Here is a 21250-nt window from a genome sequence, read left to right as displayed (position 1 = left end):
CACTGTTTATATAAGGAAAAAGTCTACTTATAAATATCTAACTTGTGAACAAGATTTTGAAATGCAACTCATTTATAAATAAGCTGATAGATTCTGGTATCCTTACCTTTGTATGGCTTATTCATTGATATAAAATTAATAAATTTCTCCTGGCAAATATTTTGTTCTTTCAAATTCATTTATTATGTGATGAAAGTAGAAAAATTTTGCCAGAATTTCATCCTTTTAAGTAGGTCCCCAAAAGTAATTTTATTGCTTTGAGCCATCGATTTGTAAATTATGTAAAACCAAAAGTAATATAACTATTTACAACAATTGGATATTAGAACTGACAGGATGCTTTTCATACTGCTGTATATAGCAGCTCAATAATTGCCTGCATTCAAAAAATAAAATAAAACCAGAAGATTTACCCAGGGCTTGACTGCTAAATCTTTAGAGATTACTTTACCTTTTTCTTATTTTGCTGATTTGACTCGGCACTTACCTCCCATTTTTATTTGTAGAGAGCATCTTCAACAAACTGTTTATAGGATCACAGAGCTTCAAAAGAAATCTTAGTATTTGCTTGGTGAAACCCCCTCATTTTATAGATTTGAATATTGAGAACTATAGAGATATGACGACTTGGCCAAGGCTACATACCTATATAATGCTAATTAAAGATCTTAACAATGAGACGCTGGGTCACATCTAAGGAGATGGGATGTAGTAAAGCTAAATATAAACTCATATTTGGATTAAAGAAAATAATATAATGTTTGAGACATAATCAGCAATTCATCTAGAGGGAAAAATCTACAAGTTGAGTCAATAGTATGTATGAAGCCCCCCCAAGTATTTCTGGGCTTAAATTGTAGGAAAAGTGTCTTCAGGACTAAGGACATGAGAATATAGGTATTTTCTGCTTTGGTGCGTTAAAATCTGAAATTGTTTTGAATTCTGAATACCACATGCTAGGAAATATTCATAAGCTATACACTGTGCCAGGAGAAAGGCAAGAAGGTAAAGGATCTGGTCATATTTTAGTATTAGTTGAAGGAATTGAGAATATTTAGCCTGGGGAAGTTTTATAGGTGAAAGGGTGGATTGGAGTCAGGATCATGACAGTTGTGTTGTCAGAAAGAAAAGGTCATTCATTTTTGCAATTTCATACTTGTTTTCATTCCCTTTTTTTTAATTTGTCTTCATTTCATGATTTGTAAAGCAAGAGAAAAATTTTATTTTGTTCCATATGAAAGAAAATTATATTGATAAATAAAAGCATACACATGTATTTGTGCAATGTTTTATAGTTAGTATTTTATCATTTTTTTCATTGATATGAAAAGAATTGTAGCTTCAGATTCTTTTGTGTTTTTTAAATTAAATATATTTACTTAAAACTTAAGTATAAAATATTAAAAAAAATACCCTATAACATAAGAAAAGATTCAGAATATGAAACAAATTTTTATATCAGGAAAACCTATATAATAAATACAATACATTATGTTCCCAAGCTGTCCATCTTTTTTTTTTCCCTCTGTAGGTTTTCTTTTGTTCTCTACTGTGTATTTCTTACTTTATTATTTTTTTTCTGTTTCTTCTCACTTCCCCTAAGAAGGCTAAAATTAAGTATGGATATATGTTTGTGTGTGTGTGTGTATGTGCATGCATGTACATACATATATATGCATACATATGTGTAAATGTCTATAATCACACATACTTTCACAAATATCTAGGTAAGAACTTATGTTCTTATTTGTTTCTCTGAAGGGTAAGAGCTTCAATTTCTTAAATGAGGAAAATTAGCATGTAATATTCACCAGTTTTTATTTATAATAGAATTTTAGGAACATAAATTTTCTTTGTTACATGGAAGCAGTCAGCATTATTTCTCTAAAGCAGAGACAGTGCTATGAATCCAGGAAATTCTGTTAGTAATTCAATAAACAATATTTACTGAGCACTTATTAGTATATATAATCATCTGAAATCTAAAGCAAAGATTAAGCATCTGCCCCATTTATGTAGTAAAAACCCAACCACTTAGCCAAAGATTTTGTAGAATATCTTTGTATGCTATACTTTATTGAGATTATTAACTATCTCATTTTGTTTGTTGGATTTGTTGAATTTTTTAAGTACATCAGTCAGTAAGCAGTTATGAAATACCTAATGTATTCCAGGCACTGCACTTATCCTAGTTGCCTGCAAACAGGGACAATTCTTATGTATGTGAGGAGATGTTTATGTATTTTGCATATAGCATATTTTGAAAAAGAGCATTCATTAAAGGATAGAAAGTGGTGCTCAAGGACAGAAGACCTCAATTAGGTTCCGTTTCTGAAATGACTTCCTATATGAGACAAACCAAATCATTTTCCTCTCAAAATACTACAAGACTTATAAAGTCATACAAAGCCACAGAAGGTCTTCATTGGTAGAGGGAATTCTATTGTTGGGGAATGAAATCATAAGCATCTGATCTCATCCCAAAACAAAGCCTTTCTTGCCTATTGGATCTTGTTGTATTTTCTTTCTTTCTTTCTTTCTTTTTTTTTTTTTTTTTGGCTTTGGCAAACACAGATGCTCTTAGTATTCTAATATGGAGAAATAGATCCTTTGCCCATATACTTATTATAAGGAAAACTTAAGTCTTTCTCCTCTGAAAACAGTGCTGCTTGGTTTTTAAATGCATATTTTTAATTTTATTGAAGAGGGAGGGTCCTTTTGTGACAAGCGTGCTTAACATGTTAGAAAAAAATTTATCAGACTACTTCATCACTTGACATAATAATGTAGTTTTGAATGGTTATTTGACTTGTGCTGATTGGTTTCTAATATTGGGTCATTTTTTATATTCTTATTAAAAAGTCAAATTTTATACAGGTGACATTTTTTAATATATAGATTATAGATTCTCTGTTGAGATTTCATTTGAATCTTTGTATTAAAATTGATCTATAGTTATCTTTCTCTGACTTATTCCTCTCTGGTTTGAACATCAAGACCATATTTGTCTTAAAAAGTGTAGTCAAATGCCTTTTTTTTTCAATTAGAGAAACTTAATATTTGTAGCAGAAGCATTACTTGCTTTTTAAAGGTTTGTTTGCACTTACTCCCTTCTAAAATATCTCTGGACTAGGAGTTTCTTCCTGCTCTCCTCACCTTCAGTAATTCATTTATAATTTAAGATTATATTGCTTAAGATTTCTAATTCTCACCTTATTAATTTGCTTATTTTCTTTTACCTACTTGCCCATTTTCTACAAATTATGTTTACTAGCATATAATTATACCAGTTTCTGGTCATTCTTATTATTTCCTCACCATTCTCTTTGGATTTACTTTCTTCCTTTTTATTACAAGATGATCTTTTTTTTTTTTTTAGCTTTTTCTTCTTCAGATTTTCAAATACTTTATCAATTTTGTTATTCATTTAAAACAAAGTTTATCAGTTCTGTAATCTTTATTTTTTATTTTATATATTCTCTAATTTTCAAGTCATCTTTTCTGCTTTCTTGGATGTTTTAAATTGTTTTACTTTATCTTTAATTATATGCCCAATTCATCTGCAACTTTTTTTAGTCAACATCTTTTAAGTAGTGTAATTTTTCTGCTGAACACTGCTGAACAGCTCCATTCCCTAAATTGTGTTATGTTAATGTTGTTTTTAAACATATTGCTTCTGTGATTTGTTTGATCTGCTCATTAGATTGATAACTGAGCATGATTTTAGATCTATATGATCCACTTTCTACCTGCCTCCTTTCATATATGTAACAAATGAGAGATTTAAACTCTTAGTTCCATTGTTTCTGTCTGCCTATCCCTCATCCCCCTTTTCTACCGTTAAATGCAAATAACTAAATTAATGTTTATAAACAGTGTAAGTTTATAACAGTGTAAATTGTCAACACCTTCTGTCCCTTTTTAAGCTCCTTTCCATTGCAGAATTGAAAACAGATCACACAGAACTCAAGGCCATTTTGTAATTTAATGGGTTATTATGGTAAGATACTCATCCACCAGTAGCCATGTTTATTTAGACAGACCTAAAGAAAACAAGTTTGAATTATTTCTAAGACTGTTTGAAACCTCTCTCACCTAGTCAATCCTGTATTCTACTATTAAAGCCTTCAAAGGCCCCAAGAACATCTTCACTTTATGATGAAGCATTGGATCACATCTTTGTGGATTAGATAGAGATTTATAGAAAAATCTATTTCTACGTATGCTTTCAGTCATCAAATAATAAGCTCTTCCAACAGATAATCAGTATCCAGTAAATATCTGTCATTAATGGTTTAAATAAGAACTGTCCAAGGAAAGGTTAATAAAATCTTTGTAGTAGAGATTTTTGCTCTTTTCATTTATACTTAACATTTCCATGTGAAACATTAATGCTAATAATAGTTATCTTTATTTGTCACTAGTCCTTTAAAGATTGCAAAGTGCATTATATACACTACTTCATTTTTTCCCCCTTTGAAACTCTCAACATAACTAAGAAGTAAATGCTTTTTTTTTCCTCCATCTTATAGATGAGGAAATAGGCTCAAAAAAAAAAAAAACTGGTTTGCCCAGGATCATATATAGTTATTAAGTGTCTAAAGGATGATTTTGAACCTGTGTCATTCAGATTTCAATTCTAGCAAAGTATCATCATGAGGAGTAGTATATCCATATAACAACAAAATTTTTGTAGCAATATCAAAACGTTGACAATCCATGTTTTAGTTTCTAATCTCTGGATGCAAGAACCTGTCCTTTCAGAAAAATAAAAAAATAAAGATAGCTATTATTGTAAAACAAAAACAAAACTCCTTTGTTCTACATTGATAACATATATTACTTGGTACTTTTAGGTCAAAATATATATAAAGTTAAAATCATTTAAGAGAACTCACACAGCGTTTATGCATTCATTATTTTGGATATTTGGACAGATATTGTTAAGTCAGACACCACTCATGCTTCTGACAAATTTGAAGTGTAAAAATAGACTTAATGTGAAGGGAAAAGTAAATCTTACATCACTCCCCAAATTTTTGAGCTGCGTAATGTATTAAATAGTGATATGACCAAGAATCTGTCTTTAATTTAGATTACTATATTCATGCTGGTATCCATGTTAATTGATGCCTGGGGGCCTGCAGAAAATCAGAGTGCTTTATAGCAATGCCTTGAAGATGTGAAAAGAGAATAATATTAAAATGAATAAATTGAAGTGTTGGAAATTTCATGATGCATACTGGAACCAAAAGAGTTATAAGAAGCATAACCTATGCAGAGCTAATTGCATACTTTCTCTTAGTGTTGAACTATGGTGAAAATGGATGTGATTTTGGTCATAATTATTAAGTAATTTATAACAGGATTTTTCAGAATGTATTTTAACAGACATGCATATGTGCTTAAAATCTACACATCAGTATTCTTTATATTGGTAGTTAAAATTTTTAAAAATCTGAAAACTAGGAAAACATCCAGTAAATATTTAATGATAGTAGTAGCATATATTATCTATTATTTTTTTCACCCCTTTTTAGATTAGGGTTTACCAACTTTGTGATTTCTTAGTTATTTAAGACACATATTGTCCAAGGCCTGAACATTTTACAGTTATCCCTTCCACATCCTTGGGAGAGGCTAGTAGGTGATGCTGCAGCATGCCTGTGATTTGAAAAATCCATGTAAAATTTTTTATATTACCCTTCATACCAGAAAACTCTAATTTCTTTTTGTTTTATGGGGTGTTACATTATCTTATTGTAAAATTTTGTTTAAGTATTTGATCATAAACTCTGTCATCTGCTAGTCTTTGCATGTTGTCTGAGGCTTTGCAAAACTCCCCCCTAAAATTCCCATTTAATTGCTTATGGAACTGTAATTCTTTTCCACTTAAAATGGGATGTCTTGTTGATAAAGAACTATTTTATTTAGAGTTTGAAATTTGTTGTTAACTCAGTCTCCCAATATTCATAAGCTCCTAGCCATACCATATCTTTCCAGTCGTATTGTTTCTGAAGAACACAAATTATCCATGAATTAGCTAACTTTTATTAACAATGCCATAGGTTCAAGATATTTCAAGACCAAAAAAGCCTTAAAAGTGCCAAAAGTTGGCTTAGGTTTTTACACTTTAATTTACCAAAATTATACATAAAACAGTTAAAGTTAACTTTTGTTCTCTAAGAACCCACACATTCACTTTGAGACATTTTTATTGAATTGGAATTTTTCTTTTTTAGCATTGATGTTGTATTTTGAAAGAAGCAAGTGAATAGATCTTTAATTCTAATCTTGGTTCAAAACATTTTTAAAAAGTGATTATTGATTAAGATGTAATAGAACTAAAATGGGATGTTAAATATTAAATTAGAATACAACTTTCTTCAGTTTAATTCTGTTTCTAAGGAGAATAATTTCTTCTATGTGCCTGCCTTGTATGACTAATTACCAATTGGACATTTTAAATTCAGCATGCCCAAACCAAATTTATTATTCCTCTTTTCAAACCAGATTTCCTATTTCTTTTTTAGGTACCAGTACTCTCAGACTCTCAGGTTAAACTGAACACTATATCCCATTCCTTACTCTTTCTCACCCACATATATAATCAGGAGCCAAATCTTGTCTCTGTTTCATCCTCCTCCTCCTCCTTTACATTTAAAACAGTTACCACCTTCACCTTTTGCCTAAATTTTTGAAGCAGTATCCTAATTGAAATCTCTGCCTTAAGTCCTAATCACAGTGCCAAAGACAGATTTGACTACACTTGTATTCAATCAAACCTGTGGAGCAATCAGATATAAAATGTAAATTCTTTTATTGAAACTTTTAAAGCTCTTCAACAATCTGGTCTCCAATCTATCGGATATTGCTTCTCCTAAACTCTATAGATTAGCCAAATCAAAAAATGACTTATAAAGTATATTGCACAAGAGAACTGTTCGGTTCTGCAAACATATATTGTATCTAGGATATACTGCAACATATCCAACATATATAGGACTGCTTGCCATCTAGGGGAGGGGGTGGAGGGAGGGAGGGGAAAAATCGGAACAGAAACGAGTGCAAGGGATAATGTTGTAAAAAAATTAACTCTGGCATGGATTCTGTCAATATAAAGTAATTATTAAATAAAAATTTAAAAAAAATAATAAAGTATATTGCAAACTACTTTTTTTAGGTATATGTACAAGATAGGATACCAGCTAGGTAATACAGTAAGATTACAGGGCCAGCCCTGGAATCAGGAAGTTTGATCTTTGTAAGTTCCAATCTGGCCTCATATACTTAACTAACTTTGTGACCCTGGGCAACCCCTTAACCTTATTTGCCTGTAAAATGAGCTCAAGGAGGAAATGGCAAACCATGCTAGTATCTTTACCCCCAAAAAAAAACAAACCTGAAAATAAATAGTCACAGTCAGACATGACTGAAAACAATTGAACAACAAAGCAATATACAGGATAGGAAAATAAATTTAAATTTATTTATTTTATTACTTTATTTAAATTTATGAAGTTTAAATTGTGGAGAAAAACTTAAAAAAATTATAAAGCTTCTTATTTTCAAAACATATACATAGTTTTCAACATTTGCCCTTGCAAAACTCTCTGTTCCAATTTTTTTTTCTCCCTCTCTTCCCCCTATCTCCTCCCTTAGCCAACAAGTAATCCAATATATGTTAAGTGTGCAATTTGAGAAAAATTTTTATTAAATTTGGTATAAATATCAAAGAAATTTAGGTGTTTTGGTTTTTTGTTGGTTTTTTTTTTTTCATTTAAATTTCAGCTTTGTATATTGAGTGCAACATGTCCTAAAACAACAGTTGTCTTTTTCCCATGTTGATTCATAAGAATATTTTCGTGAATTCAATGTTGATAAACATTAGACCATTTCCTTTGGTACAGTTTAACAGCTTATCCTGTATCAGCATTCATCCATTGAAATAACCAATATCTTAGAAAATTGCTTGTCTTCCACATTATTTTCTTCTTTGAAATAGTCTCATTACCTTAACTCAATTTTGATTCTATAAGAACATGCCAAATTGAAATAAATATTTTGTTTTTTTTTTTTGCTTTGAAGAAAAATAATTCAGAAAAAGAATTGAGGATAGTTGGGAAGGAAGAGTGAGGCTGCCCACAATCTCTTGACTGGCTTCACTTTTTGGTGCAGTAACTTTTGTTGTTGTTCTGGAACACTTCTGTATATTAGCAATTGTAAAAGTAAGGAGATTAGTACATAAATTTGGGGTGGAGGGGAAATGAAAAGAGCTATGCCTTAATGAGAAAAAAAGTTATCTTACTAAACAGTTCTATTTTCATTCTACTCTGAAAGCTTTTAACATCTACCAGTTAATTATGGCTTGCCCTTGCCTTGTATTGTCTTAAGTTCTTTTTTATAACTTTTTTTTGCACACTTTTATTCTCTACTAGACCATTAAGTTAATACATATTATGATTTTTAGTTCATATATATGCAGGTCAATATATCAGTTGTTCAATTTTCAATTAGCATTCTCTATAGGTTAGATATTTTATCTCCAATTCACATTATGTAACTTATTTTGTGTTAAGCTTAATATTATTTTAAAAAACAAATTAGAAGTTGAGTGAGAACATTGACTAAGCCTATTAGTATGAAAAGTGGGTTGTTATCAGTTATATTCAAGTTTTAAAATTTAAAGTACAGCTGCACTATAGACATCAATTTCAAGGAAATACGTCTAAAATTACCCCTAAAAAGTTTAAATTAACAGTGTTGATCAAAAGCACTAATATCTTGTTACAACTCTCATCTCCAAGTGTCTGACATCTCAAAATAGTTGTTCATTAAACTTTTAAACATGTCCCAAACAAAACTCATTTTTTTCTCCTAAAACATTACTGGTTTTTATTTTCCCTATCACTGTAGAAAACAATCTTATCTTCTATTCAGGCTCACGATTTAAGAGTCATATCTCAACCCTTCTTATTTAGTCTGTTGCCAAAGACTATCAATTTCATCTTTTCAATCTTTCTCAAATATATCTTTTCTCTCATCTGACACTGTCACTGTCCTAGTGCTGGTGAGTATGCCAGTGTCAAGTTTTTCCCCACTCCAGTCCATTCTCCATTCATCCACAAAAATGGTTTTCCAAAAGTAAAACATAAGTCCAATCATGCCAAATCTCCTCACTTCCCAAATATATTACAATGGCTTCTTATTACCTTTGTAATCAAATACAAAATAATCTTTTTGGTATTCAAAACTTATTATAACCTGGACCTCTCCTGCCTTTCCAGTCTTCTTATACCTTACTCCTCAGAAATACCTGTTTGATCTGGCCTCCTTTCTTTTGCCCAAACAAGATATGCTGTCTCTTTCTGCTCTGGGTATTTCTCTGGTCAACTGCCATATCTGGGATTCTCTCTCCTATACTCCAACTACTAACCTGACTTCCTTTAAATCCTGTCTTATACAATAATCCCATCTTCTACAGAAAGCATTGCCTAACCCCTCTTAATTATTTCTTATGTAGCTTTGTATATATTTGTTGATTCCCCCATTACATTATAAGCTCCTTCAGGACAAGGACTGTCTTTTGCCTCTTTTTGTATCCCTAGTGGTTTATACAATGCCTGGCACCTATGTAGACATTTATTTAGTGTTTATTGATTTACTGCTCTGGAGGGCAATTTGGAATTATAACCAAAGGGCTATAAAAGTGCTAACCTTTAATCCAGAAATATGACTCCTCAATATATATCCCAAATTATGTATGTGTGTGTGTGTATATGTGTATGTATGTGTATATCTATCTATATCTATCTATCTATCTATCTATCTATACATATATATATATATATATATATATATATATATATATATATCACCAAGAAAGGAAAATGACCTACATTTACAAAAATATATTATTTTTTGTGGTGACAAAGAATTGGAAATTGAGGGGATAGCCATCAACTGGGAAATGGCTGAACAAGTTGTGGTATATAATTGTAATGAAGTGTTATTGTGCTTCAAGAAATGAAGAGCCGGTGGATTTAAAAAAAAAATCTGGAAAGATTTATATATGAACTGATAATAAAATTAAGTGAGCCAGAACCAGGACAACATGCACATTAACAGAAATACTGTGTAATAATGAATTATGAATAATTTAGCTTTTCTCAGCAATACAGTGATCAAATAAAATTTCAAAGAATTCGTGATGGAAAGTTCTATCCACTTCCAGAAAAAAAACTATTGGAATTTGAACACAGACTGAAGCCTACTACTTTAAAGTTTGCATTTTTTTATTTTGGTAATTTATTTTTTTCTCTTTGGGTCTATGTCTTCTTTTATAATGTGACTAATATGGCAAAAAAATAAATTTTAAAAATCATGTTTATTGGTCTTTTGCAAAAGTAGTGGTTAAATGTTGAAAAATATGTCAAAAAGTACTTGAGTAAAACATTCTTCTTTGTTGAGGCTAATGTTTATTATTGTTCAGTCATTTTCAGTTGTGTGTAATTTGTTGTGACTCCATTCTTAGCTGTTCATTAAAGCAATCTGTCTCTCACAAAATGTTTTAACACTTACAACTTTGTAGGCCTAAATACCAAAGGGTTTAAATTTCTTAAACAATGAAGTATGTATTAGCACATCTTCAACAAAAAGACAGCAAATAACCCTGAACAAGTCATTATAGCCTCATTTTCCATATCCATAAATGTAAAGTTTAGATTCGACATTCCATCTCTTAAATTTATTATTCTGTGTTCTATTCTGATCCCAAGAAAAGATAATTCAGAAGAGTTTTGATCAACACTAGTGAACTCCTAAAAGATCTTATGGAATATATACCTACTTATAGATGACCTATGAAATGTCTTCTGAGACCAGCCCTCTTGTTACCCTACATATATTGGATTGCATGCACAAATGCTTCCTTTGACCTAATATCTTAAGAATCAATAAGAACAAATACCATTTCTTAAGTAGATATCCAACTTTCTGCATTTACTATTTAGAAGTGATTATTATACTATAAGAAAATAAAGATTAGGCATAGGTACTATTTTTCCATGAAACTTAGTATTTACAGTATGCTAGGATACATAAACCATAATCTGTTCATTTATTACACTAATTTCTAAAATGTTGAGATATTTTTTCATCTTTGACAACCACAAGGAAAATATCTCCCCTACACACAAATTTAGCCACCGCCAGATAAAGCCTCAGAGCCTTAAAACATTGTTACCATTAATATATTAAAATCTTTGTACTCAATAACTCAGTGTAAAATTTGGCAATCAAGCTAGCTTCCCCTTAATTGGTCTTTTGGAGAAAGATGATTTCTTTAAGTATGCTGGTTGTCATTCATTATTTCATAGGACTATAAATAGAGAGTTGGAAAGCCATGAAGTCTAGCTTTCTCATATTATAGACAAGGAAATTTGAGTTTCACAGAAGTCAAATGACTTGCCCAAGATTACACAGCTGACTAGTGTCAGAGACAGGATTGGAATCTTGGAATCACCCTGATTCCAAGGAACATTCTTGTTGTCTTTGATATGTAGCATATCAGAAGAAGAAATTAAATTTTTAAAAGATATCAAAATGTGTTGTTATAAACTTGAAATTAATTTTTTTTTTTTTTTTTTTTTTTTTAGTCTGCCATTTTCAACTTTCAGAGCCTACTGACAGTAATCTTGCTGCTTATATGTACCTGTGCATATATCCGATCCTTGGCTCCTAGCGTCTTGGACAAAAATAAAACTGGGTATGTTGCTAATATCTGAATGTTCTAAGTAATACTTTCATGGACATCATCTGGCAATTACTAAATTAAGATTTTATATACATATGAAATTTGCTTGCTCTATGTAAATTGGTTTAATAATTCTCCTTTATATTTTCTTCCACTTTTAAAATAGAGTTTTACATTTATGGGTACTTTATAAAATTAAAAGATGGATTTGACAGGTGACCTTGAAGTGTTATTCTTCAAGTGTATATTATAAGAAGCCTATTAAAATCTTTCTTCTTGGATTACTGATTTAATTTATGACTTCAAAAGATATTCTTTGGCATTAGCTCTTATGGAATCATCAAAAATATGAATAAAGTTTAAATCATTTTTGGGGAGCATATTTCATAGATTGTACATTACTGAGTGTATTTATAGTGCCTATAAATAAAACTAATAACCACTATAAGATCGTTTTTTGTATTACAGCTTCTCTAAGTGTATACCTAAAATTATTATCTTTTAGGAGTTTTATTTGTATTACTTAAAATGGTAATGAAAATCAACTGTTGAAGATGCTGTATTTTTTTAAAATTTATATTTTCACATCCTATGTTAAAAAAGCAAAGCAACATGATGAAAATAGTTTATTGCATATTAGTGCACCAGGTCCACTTTCATTTGTTCATTTTTCAAGCATTTAAACAAAATAACTGCTATGTGCAAAGTACTATGTTAAACCTTGAAGAAGATATAAGGATTATTTGTCTAAGACATATATGAAGTATACATAAACTTCTATACTGTAGAACAACTACACTATTAAATATTTTAAGTATACTAATAAGTTAACAATTTGGAAATCTGCTATGAAATTAGAGGACTTAAGTTCAAATGATGCCAATTTTACTTCCTCCTTCTTGTATATCTGAAAAATGCATGACTTTAGATAGTAGGTCTATCAGGTTCTTCCCCACAAAAACCCTAATCCAGTGAAGGAAAAATAATCTTTAACTGCTGAGTATAACGAAAGTTTTTTGAAGGAAATGGCTTTTGAATGGGGCCTTTGAACAGGATATTGAAAAAGGAGAAATGAAGGGACACTGCAGATAGGATCAAAAGTATAAAGGTAGGAAAACCCTGGATTGTGCTATGAATGATGTATGGTTAGCACAGCTGTAGCTTGTAATCCACAAGGAGGAGAGCAGTATAGAATAGGACTGGGAAAATGCCAGATTGTGAAGAGCCTTGAATTCTAGGCTAAATAGTTGTGACTTTTATTTGATAGATAATAAGAAACCATTTAAGACTGTTGAGCAGAAGAGTATTATGAACAGAATTCACTATAAGGAGTATTAAATGACAGTGTAAAGTTTGAGTTGAAGCAAGAGTTTGATTGAGGAGCCAGTTAGGAGGCTAACAGTAGTCCATGGAGATGTTGAAAAAGACCTATTTCAGAGCAGTGGCTATAAGAACAGAAAAGACATAGCATTAAGAGACTGAAGAATTGTAATTAATAAGACTTGATGAGTGATATGATGTGGGAAAAGGTAGAGTCAAAGATACATCACTTCAGGGATCAGTGTACTGTAATATGCAGACAACTTTTTGAGTCCTGTCATTTTAAAGACACATTTTTACTCACTGAAATTTTTCTCACAATACTTAAGTTACAAAATATATTACTACTATTGGATTGAAGAATTTCAGTTGACTATACTGAAGGTCATCTTATGGATTTCAATATCCTGAAGAGACAACAATATAGCCTCACTTTCTTCTTGAAGTTTTCTTTGATTACTCCTGATCTTGTCTATCTGTAAATTCTATATTGTACATAGCATTTAAAAGATAGATTATGCCTAGTAGAAATTAAAAAGTACAAGTGAATCTTAGATGCAAGATTCTTGTCTCATTAAGAAGGCAGATAAAATTCAGTTTTATTCAGATAGTAACAATGCAAATTGCTTCTCTGATGTCCTGGAGATTTTTTATTGACCAAAGATGTATAGTCCATCTTAATTACTCGTGCTAATGAAGTCATATTGATTAATGGTAAGGACATGATCTTGGAAAGATGTGTTGAATATTTCCATAGTATTTGACATTATTAACACTGAACCCATTGACTATTCACCTCAGTTTGAAGTCAGTTTTTCTCTAGCCAAATTCTCAACTGAAGAAAAGATTTTGAATGCCATTAATTTCCTCTTCTAGTGCTAATTCTCTTCCAGCTGAAATTTACAAGACAGGGGATTCATTGCTCATACAAAATCTGACTGGAATTTCTTACGTTATATGGTAAGAAAAGGTTATCCCCAGGAGTTCAAGGATACCACCATTGTCTAACTTTAAAAAGGTAAAGGAAATAGAAGACCTATGACCATCACAGAAGGGTTTCTCTCTTAGTCATTGCTGGAAAGATTTTTGCCAGAGTCATCCTTAGTAGACTGAGCCTTCAACCTGAAAGATGGTCATCTATGTGAGAACTACTGTAGCTTCAAAAAGAACTGATGAATAGTCAACCTGGAGTTTGTTGCCCAGTAATTTCAGGAGCAGAAGCAGTGATTTGTATGCAGTGCGATATTGTCACTCATGAGGGTTCATGTTTTTCACAAACCCTTGTGAACAACAATATCACATTACATACATGTCAAAATTTAGTTGCTCAGAGAAATTCATCAGTATTATACATCATTTTCATGACAGCATACTTGCCCAGAGTCTGGATGATGGAATACTGCTCTTGTGTTTTCTCAGTCACCAGTGGAGTGAAGTAAGGCTGTGTGTTTGTTCCCATGATTTTTAGCATGATGTTTTTAGGAAGGTTGTCAGATGCTTTCAGTGAGGATGAACATGTCATTCAGGTTAGCTACCAAACTGATGGTAAATTATTTAACTTGAAAAGGCTACAAGCCAAAACTAAGTTGGAGGGAAAGTTGGTGCGTGATTTTCTGTTTGCAGATGATCGTACATTCAGTACAGCCTCTGAAATTGAGATGCAACAAAGTATGGATCGATTCTCTGCTGCTAGTGTTAATTTTGATCTAATAATTAATACCAAGAAAACATAAGTACTCTACCAGCCAGCATCACATTAGCTGTACTTGAAAGTATTGGTTACAGCAAATGGAGAAGTCTTGAATACTATGGATAAGTTCACTTATGTTGGTAGTATGCTTTCCAGGAATGTACACATTGATAATGAGATTGACACACGCATTGCCAGAGCTAGTTCAGTATTTGGGAAGCTCTGAAGGAAAGTGTTGGAGAGAAGAGATATAATACTGATTACCAAAATAAAGATTTACAAAGTCGTTGTGCTGACTTCATTGTTGTAGGCTTATGAAACCTGGACAGTATATCAGTGCCATGCCAGGAAAGTGAATTGCTTCCATTTGAATTGTTTTAGGAAGATTCTGAACATCATCTGGCAGGATAAGATAGCAGACAATGAGTTCCTTTCTTGAGCTGAATTGCCACATTTAAGCTGGCCACATTGTTGGAATGTCAAACATATGATTGCCTAAAAGACCAATTTATGAAGAACTCACCAAAGCAAGCACTCAAGTAGTGTCAGAAAAAGCAAAACAAGGACACCCTCAGTATCTCTCTGAAGAACTTTGGAAATGATTATGTGATAGAGGGGACACAAGGCACAGGATAATCTGGCATGATGTGCCAGCATTAAAAAATGTTCTGTGAGCAAAGCAGATTTGAAGTCATTCAAATTAAATGCAAAATTTTCACATTTATAGAATCTACCCCAAATGTTCACATGGACTCTTTTTGCCTGGCCTGTGGCAGTGCATTCCAAGCTCATACTGATCTGATCAGCCACAGTTGGACACTGGAACTTGATTTTGGTCCTCTTTGAGAATGAAGGACAACCAATTTATGCTTTACAACTTAGCCTTAGTTATGTAATTTATAGACTAACATATAGTTCTTTAGGAGGACCTACTCTAGGGCCTCATGGCATAGAGGCCGTCATCTTTTCTCAAAAACTATACAGCTTAAGACAAACTGGCATATTTTACCATGCTGAAAATGGTTTCAATATGGTCTCAACAAAGGTCTCTGTCTACTTTCTGAGGATCAGCCTAGCTACAAGTAAAAACGAGCATCAATAGTAAACTAGCAATTTGGTAATGGATTTTATGACCAAAGCAACCCATAAAACAAAGACAAATTGGGTACCCTTTTACTTTTACAATAATGGTAATAGCATGGCAGCAGAGAAGACAGAGGATACTCAAGGATCATACACTTTATCTATTTATAGATTCTAATAGCTAAGTAAATGTTTATAGTAACACACAAGTGAACATAGTCCTAAAGGAACTTAATCATATCCATCTTGACATTTTCACAGTAAATGAAAACAAAACTAAAAAGAAGTGATAGCTCAGTAGAAAGATAGCTCATGAATTCCAGTAAAGAAGTTGGTGATCTTAGTTTATTACTATTATATTATTTAATATTATTGTTAGTTTATTTATTAATGACAATTATTATTATTTAGTATTATTAGCATCCATAAGAAACTTTATTCCATTTGACAGTTGATCTTATAGTGCAGTGGCCATAATAAACATTTGCAAAAAGAACACTATAGTTAGTTTCAACTTATGTACCAACATCTATTGTACAGGATAAAAACATAAGAGAAATTCTGTAAAGAATTTGAACAGAAGACTTCCAAAATAAATCAGTGCAGACAGTACTTGCTTTACAGAAATTTACATTGCACAAATTTGACTTTTAAGTAAACAATTCTGAAAGAAATACACATTTCAAAGAAAGATCTATTTTAACTTTACAGTATTGTACTCTCATTCTCTATTCCTGGCCTAAACTTAGCACAACTCAGCATTTCACTCCACCACTACTATCAAAAGAAGAAAGTTCTTTAAAAAAAAAAAAAAAAAACCTCCAAGTATTAAGCAGAGGAACTGACACTATGGAATGGGAATTTAACTGAGACTTCTAGTATTGGAATCAGAGACTTTTGCCCTTCTCTGCCCATCTTTTTTTCCACTGTGTTTTCTGTCTTCTATCAATACATGCTTAAATATCAAATATCTATCCCTAACCCTCACATATCACCAGTTCTATTCCTGTCTGCCCTTCACATAGTCTTCTTAGGAACTTGGTTGTTTTTTCTCCCAACTTACTCATATAGTTAGTCTCATTACTAATCAGCTTGAGAGCTTTGACCTACTATCTTTCCTATTTGAGCCACTTCACCCCTGCATAGGCAACCTCCTAGCTCCTCTACTATTGAAAATTCACCATATTAATGCTTAGCTTTATGCAGACATCCAGTCAGCTTTGTAAATCAAAACTCCCAAGCTCAAGTGATCTTTCAGCCTCAACCTTCTCATTAGGAAGAATTATAAGCATGCATGAATTTAATTTTTTTTTCCCATTTAAAAGTATTTTTGTTTTCCAATTACATGTAAAGGTAGTTTTCAACATTTTTTACAAGATTTTGAGATTCAATTTTTTTTTTTCCCTCTCCCCCATCTCCCTTATCTTCAATATAGGAAGCAATCCAATACAAATGATATATGTATAATCATATTAAACATATTTAATGGGGAGTAAAATAGAGGCTAGAGATAATCACCATAGATAAAATAAATCATTTTGATTACAAGAAATTGAAAGGTAGGGCAGCTAAGTGGCACAATGGGGGACAGCTAGATGACACAATGGATAAAGTACCAGCCTTGGAGTCAGGAGGACCTGATTTCAAATCCAGCCTTAGATATTTAACACTTACTAGCTGTGTGATCCTGGGCAATTGCCTCACCAAAACAAACAAGAAAATGAAAAGTTTTTATTTGAGCAAAGTTAACAGAATTAAAACAGAGGGAAACTTGAGGGGAAATTTCATGTTAAATAACTTTTAAGGGTCATAATATTTAAGGTTTCTAGACAACTAATAATAATAAAATGTTCCAAAAGTCATTACAGTTTTAAATTATTAAAGATGTAGGCTATTGAAATTTAAAACTATATTAATACTAAGAAAACTAAAAACTTTTGGATGACTTTGTATATGAGACCACAAGTATATTAAATAAGTGATCAAAGAATAGGAAAATGGTTCTTTACAAGTGTTGCAAACTATTCAACACCTATGAATGAAGACCCCAAATCACTAATAAAAGAAATACATTTTTTAATTGAAATTTTCCCTCACATTCTACAAAGTTGACATTTGACAAAAAAAAAAAAGAGAACAGTCAATATTGGAAGGGCTATGAAAAGATGCACATCAACATACTGTTGGTAAAGCTGTGAATTGGTCCAACCATTCTGGAAAAGAATTTGGAATTATATAAGGAGAATGACTAAAATTTCTATATCATTTGACGTAGTTATTCCATTGCTAGGCTTCAGTGAAGGAAGCATATATTGAGCATTTAATATATGCTAGAAATTACTGTAAGAACTAGGATATAAATATAAGCAAGTAGGACAATCCAGAAGCTTGTAATCTAATACAAGAAGTCAACAACAAGGGAGAAAGACCACAATAACTTGGTTGTGGATAGACAAGGCAAAATCAAACTCACCTATAAGAACCCAGGTACCCTGGAACAAAATTTAAATTTTGGTGGAAAGGGAATGAGGAATTTGGCCAAAGTGCAAGTGACATTTAAGATGAATGAAAAGAAGATAAGCGTGGAAGTTATCAACTGAGGAAAACATTTCATATCAAATACCTGTTTTAACTTTTCAATATCCAAGAAATATGAAACCAAAGAAATATATCATCAGGATATATGATGATGATTTGATATGTGATCAAAAGATAGAAACAAACTCAGAAGAAGAAATATCTGGGAATGTGTATGGTAGGAGCCTGCTTATAGGCAGCACAAAGCCAGAGTTCACCTCAGAATTTTGACCCCTAAACACACAGTTCAGGTTCCAGAGCATGACCAGAGTACAATAGGTATGATTTGGAAATAACTAGGAAACAGAAGTCAGTGACAAAAAGAAAGCCCTGTCATATACCTAGAACATGTATAGCAGCATTTTTTGTGTTTTCAGAGAGTTTGAAAAGAAAGTAAATGTGTGTCAATTGGTTTTAATGAATCAGTTGTATTATTGCTATGGTATAAGAAATGATGAGTATATCAATCAACTAGGTGGCTCCATAGGGCCCGGAGTCAACTTTAGTGTCAGGAAGACCTAAATTGAATCCTATCTTTTGATACTACTTGTGTGACATCTGCACTTCACATCCACTTGCCTCAGTGTTCTGTAGTATGAGGATAATAATAATATCTCCCACCAAAGGTGGTTGTGATGATCAAATGAGATAATTTTACTATATAAATTTTAGCTATTATTATATGATTATTGCAGATCAAGTACAAGCAGGAAAGCTTCATACATGATGATTCACCAAAATTGAAATGGAAAGAACAAAAATAACACAGAAATTGGAGTAGAATACTGTGAAATTATAGTAATCAAGCCTGGTCCCAAAGAAGAGAAATGAGATAACATCTTTTGCTTTGCAGAGAAAGAAGGGTATATGAATATAAGAAACTGTGGGCATAAAATAGTCCTTGTAATATTAAGTTTTATCACCATGTTATTTGATTGGCTTTTATTGAACCTGTCCTCTCATTTTTACTGCTAAGAAAACATTCCTTTAGGCTCTTTCAGTAGGGTGGGGGACTTTGTAGAGTAAAGATTACAATTTAAAAAATGTATATAAACAAAGAATAATATTTTTAAAAGAAAAAGATGGTTCTTCATTTTCAAGAAAGGTTTGGGATGACTGAATGAGTTTTGCTGTTTCCCAAAGTTAATGAGTCCAGTTCCCATTCCTGGCCCTCTTTAATTCTGGACCAAATTTCTTGTCCCTTTATACCATTTTCCCCAGATATTGATAAACAAGCTCTCTAGGTTTCCATTCATCTTCATGTCATCTGGACAAAACACATTATTCATTTACTTACTCTTGTGTTAATGATCAGGTCATCCTCTTTTTAATAGTTAAAAATGGTTACATAGGAGAATTTGTAATGTAATGTAATAATAGCCAAAAAAAAAAAAAAATCTTAATCAATGATCACTGATCCTAAGCCATCAGATCAGGCAGGGAGATGTTTTTTTCCCCCACTCTGATGGAGGAAATCTAACACACCATCTAAGTTGAAAAGTGATGCCCTATGAATGCTGAGGCCCTCCCAGATGCTCCTGTTTGCAAAGACCACTAAAATAGTTGCATTGAGCCTTGGAACTATTACTACACTTTTAACACAGAAATTACTCTCTGTGAATATATCATTGATTAGGATTCATATTAGCATGTAATGTTCCTTACATGAAGCCAATTTGTTTTCTTAAATTGCAACTCTTTCAACTATAATAGAATTCTTCTCCTACAAAGCAGTTGTTTTTAGATGACATTTGGTTATCTAAATAGATTTTGTTGATTTGTCTTTAATCACAACTATTTCACAAGCCTCTCCAGATTGAACAGTTAAGCAAACATCTCCATTTAATGCCTGTAACTGATAGTATAGACAATATTCTGCCCTAGTAGTCCTGTGCCTCTTTAACATGAACGTATATTTCAGTTTCTGTTCTCTTTAACTATCATTGACTTTTCAATTAGTTGGAATTGGAAATCTTTTTATTGATTCTTTATCATTTACTTATCATCATACATGTTGTTTTTAAGAGCCTATTGGTGATGTCTTTAAATATCTTCCTCTTTGTAGCCTTACTTACATAGATTAAAATTCCATTTTATTTTGACCTATACACAACATAATGTGTGGACTTTGGTTAGGAGAATGAATTTGTTTTCATGTCTCTCTCTTCTCTGAAAGTTGCATGCTTTCTGAGAATCATACTGTATTGAATGTCCTTTAGTTGCAAAGAGAATATTCCATTATGCCCAAAAAGTTATCAAACTGTGCATACCCTTTGATCCAGCAGTGCTACTACTGGGCTTATGCCCCAAAGATTTACTAAAGAAGAGAAAGGGACCTGTATGTGCCAAAATGTTTGTGGCAGCCCTGTTTGTAGTGGCTAGAAGCTGGAAAATGAATGGATGCCCATCAATTGGAGAATGGTTGGGTAAATTGTGGTATATGAATGTTATAGAATATTATTGTTCTGTAAGAAATGACTAGCAGGGTGAATACAGAGAGGCTTGGAGAGACTTACATGAACTGATGCTAAGAGAAATGAGCAGAACCAGGAGATCATTATATACCTCAATAATGATACTGTATGAAAATGTATTCTGATGGAAGTGGATTTCTTTGACAAAGAGATCTAACTCAGTTTCAGTTGATCAAGGATGGACAGAAGCAGCTACACCCAAAGAAAGAATATTGGGCAATGAATGTAAACTGTTTGCATTTTTTTTTTCTTCCCGGGTTATTTTTACCTTCTGAATCCAATTCTTCCTGTGCAACAAGAGAACTGTTCGGTTCTGTACACATATATTGTATCTAGGATGTACTATGACAT

At 32.0% G+C, this 21250-nt stretch overlaps 1 protein-coding gene across 2 annotated transcripts in view; it reads left to right on the top strand.

Annotated features, from left to right (window-relative positions):
* The window catches only part of TMEM167A (transmembrane protein 167A), a 46567-nt gene that overhangs the window by 9296 nt on the left and 16021 nt on the right, over window positions 1-21250 (top strand). For both annotated transcript variants that reach the window (XM_051992976.1, XM_051992966.1), the window contains exon 2: window positions 11658-11767. In XM_051992976.1, coding sequence (XP_051848936.1) covers window positions 11658-11767 — 110 coding nt within the window. The remainder of the gene's footprint in view (window positions 1-11657; window positions 11768-21250) is intronic.

Source organism: Antechinus flavipes, chromosome 1 (assembly GCF_016432865.1).
Source record: "Antechinus flavipes isolate AdamAnt ecotype Samford, QLD, Australia chromosome 1, AdamAnt_v2, whole genome shotgun sequence".
NCBI lineage: Eukaryota > Metazoa > Chordata > Mammalia > Dasyuromorphia > Dasyuridae > Antechinus > Antechinus flavipes.
The sequence above is the reverse complement of the archived record's forward strand: the minus strand, read 5'-3'. Positions and strand labels throughout refer to the sequence as shown.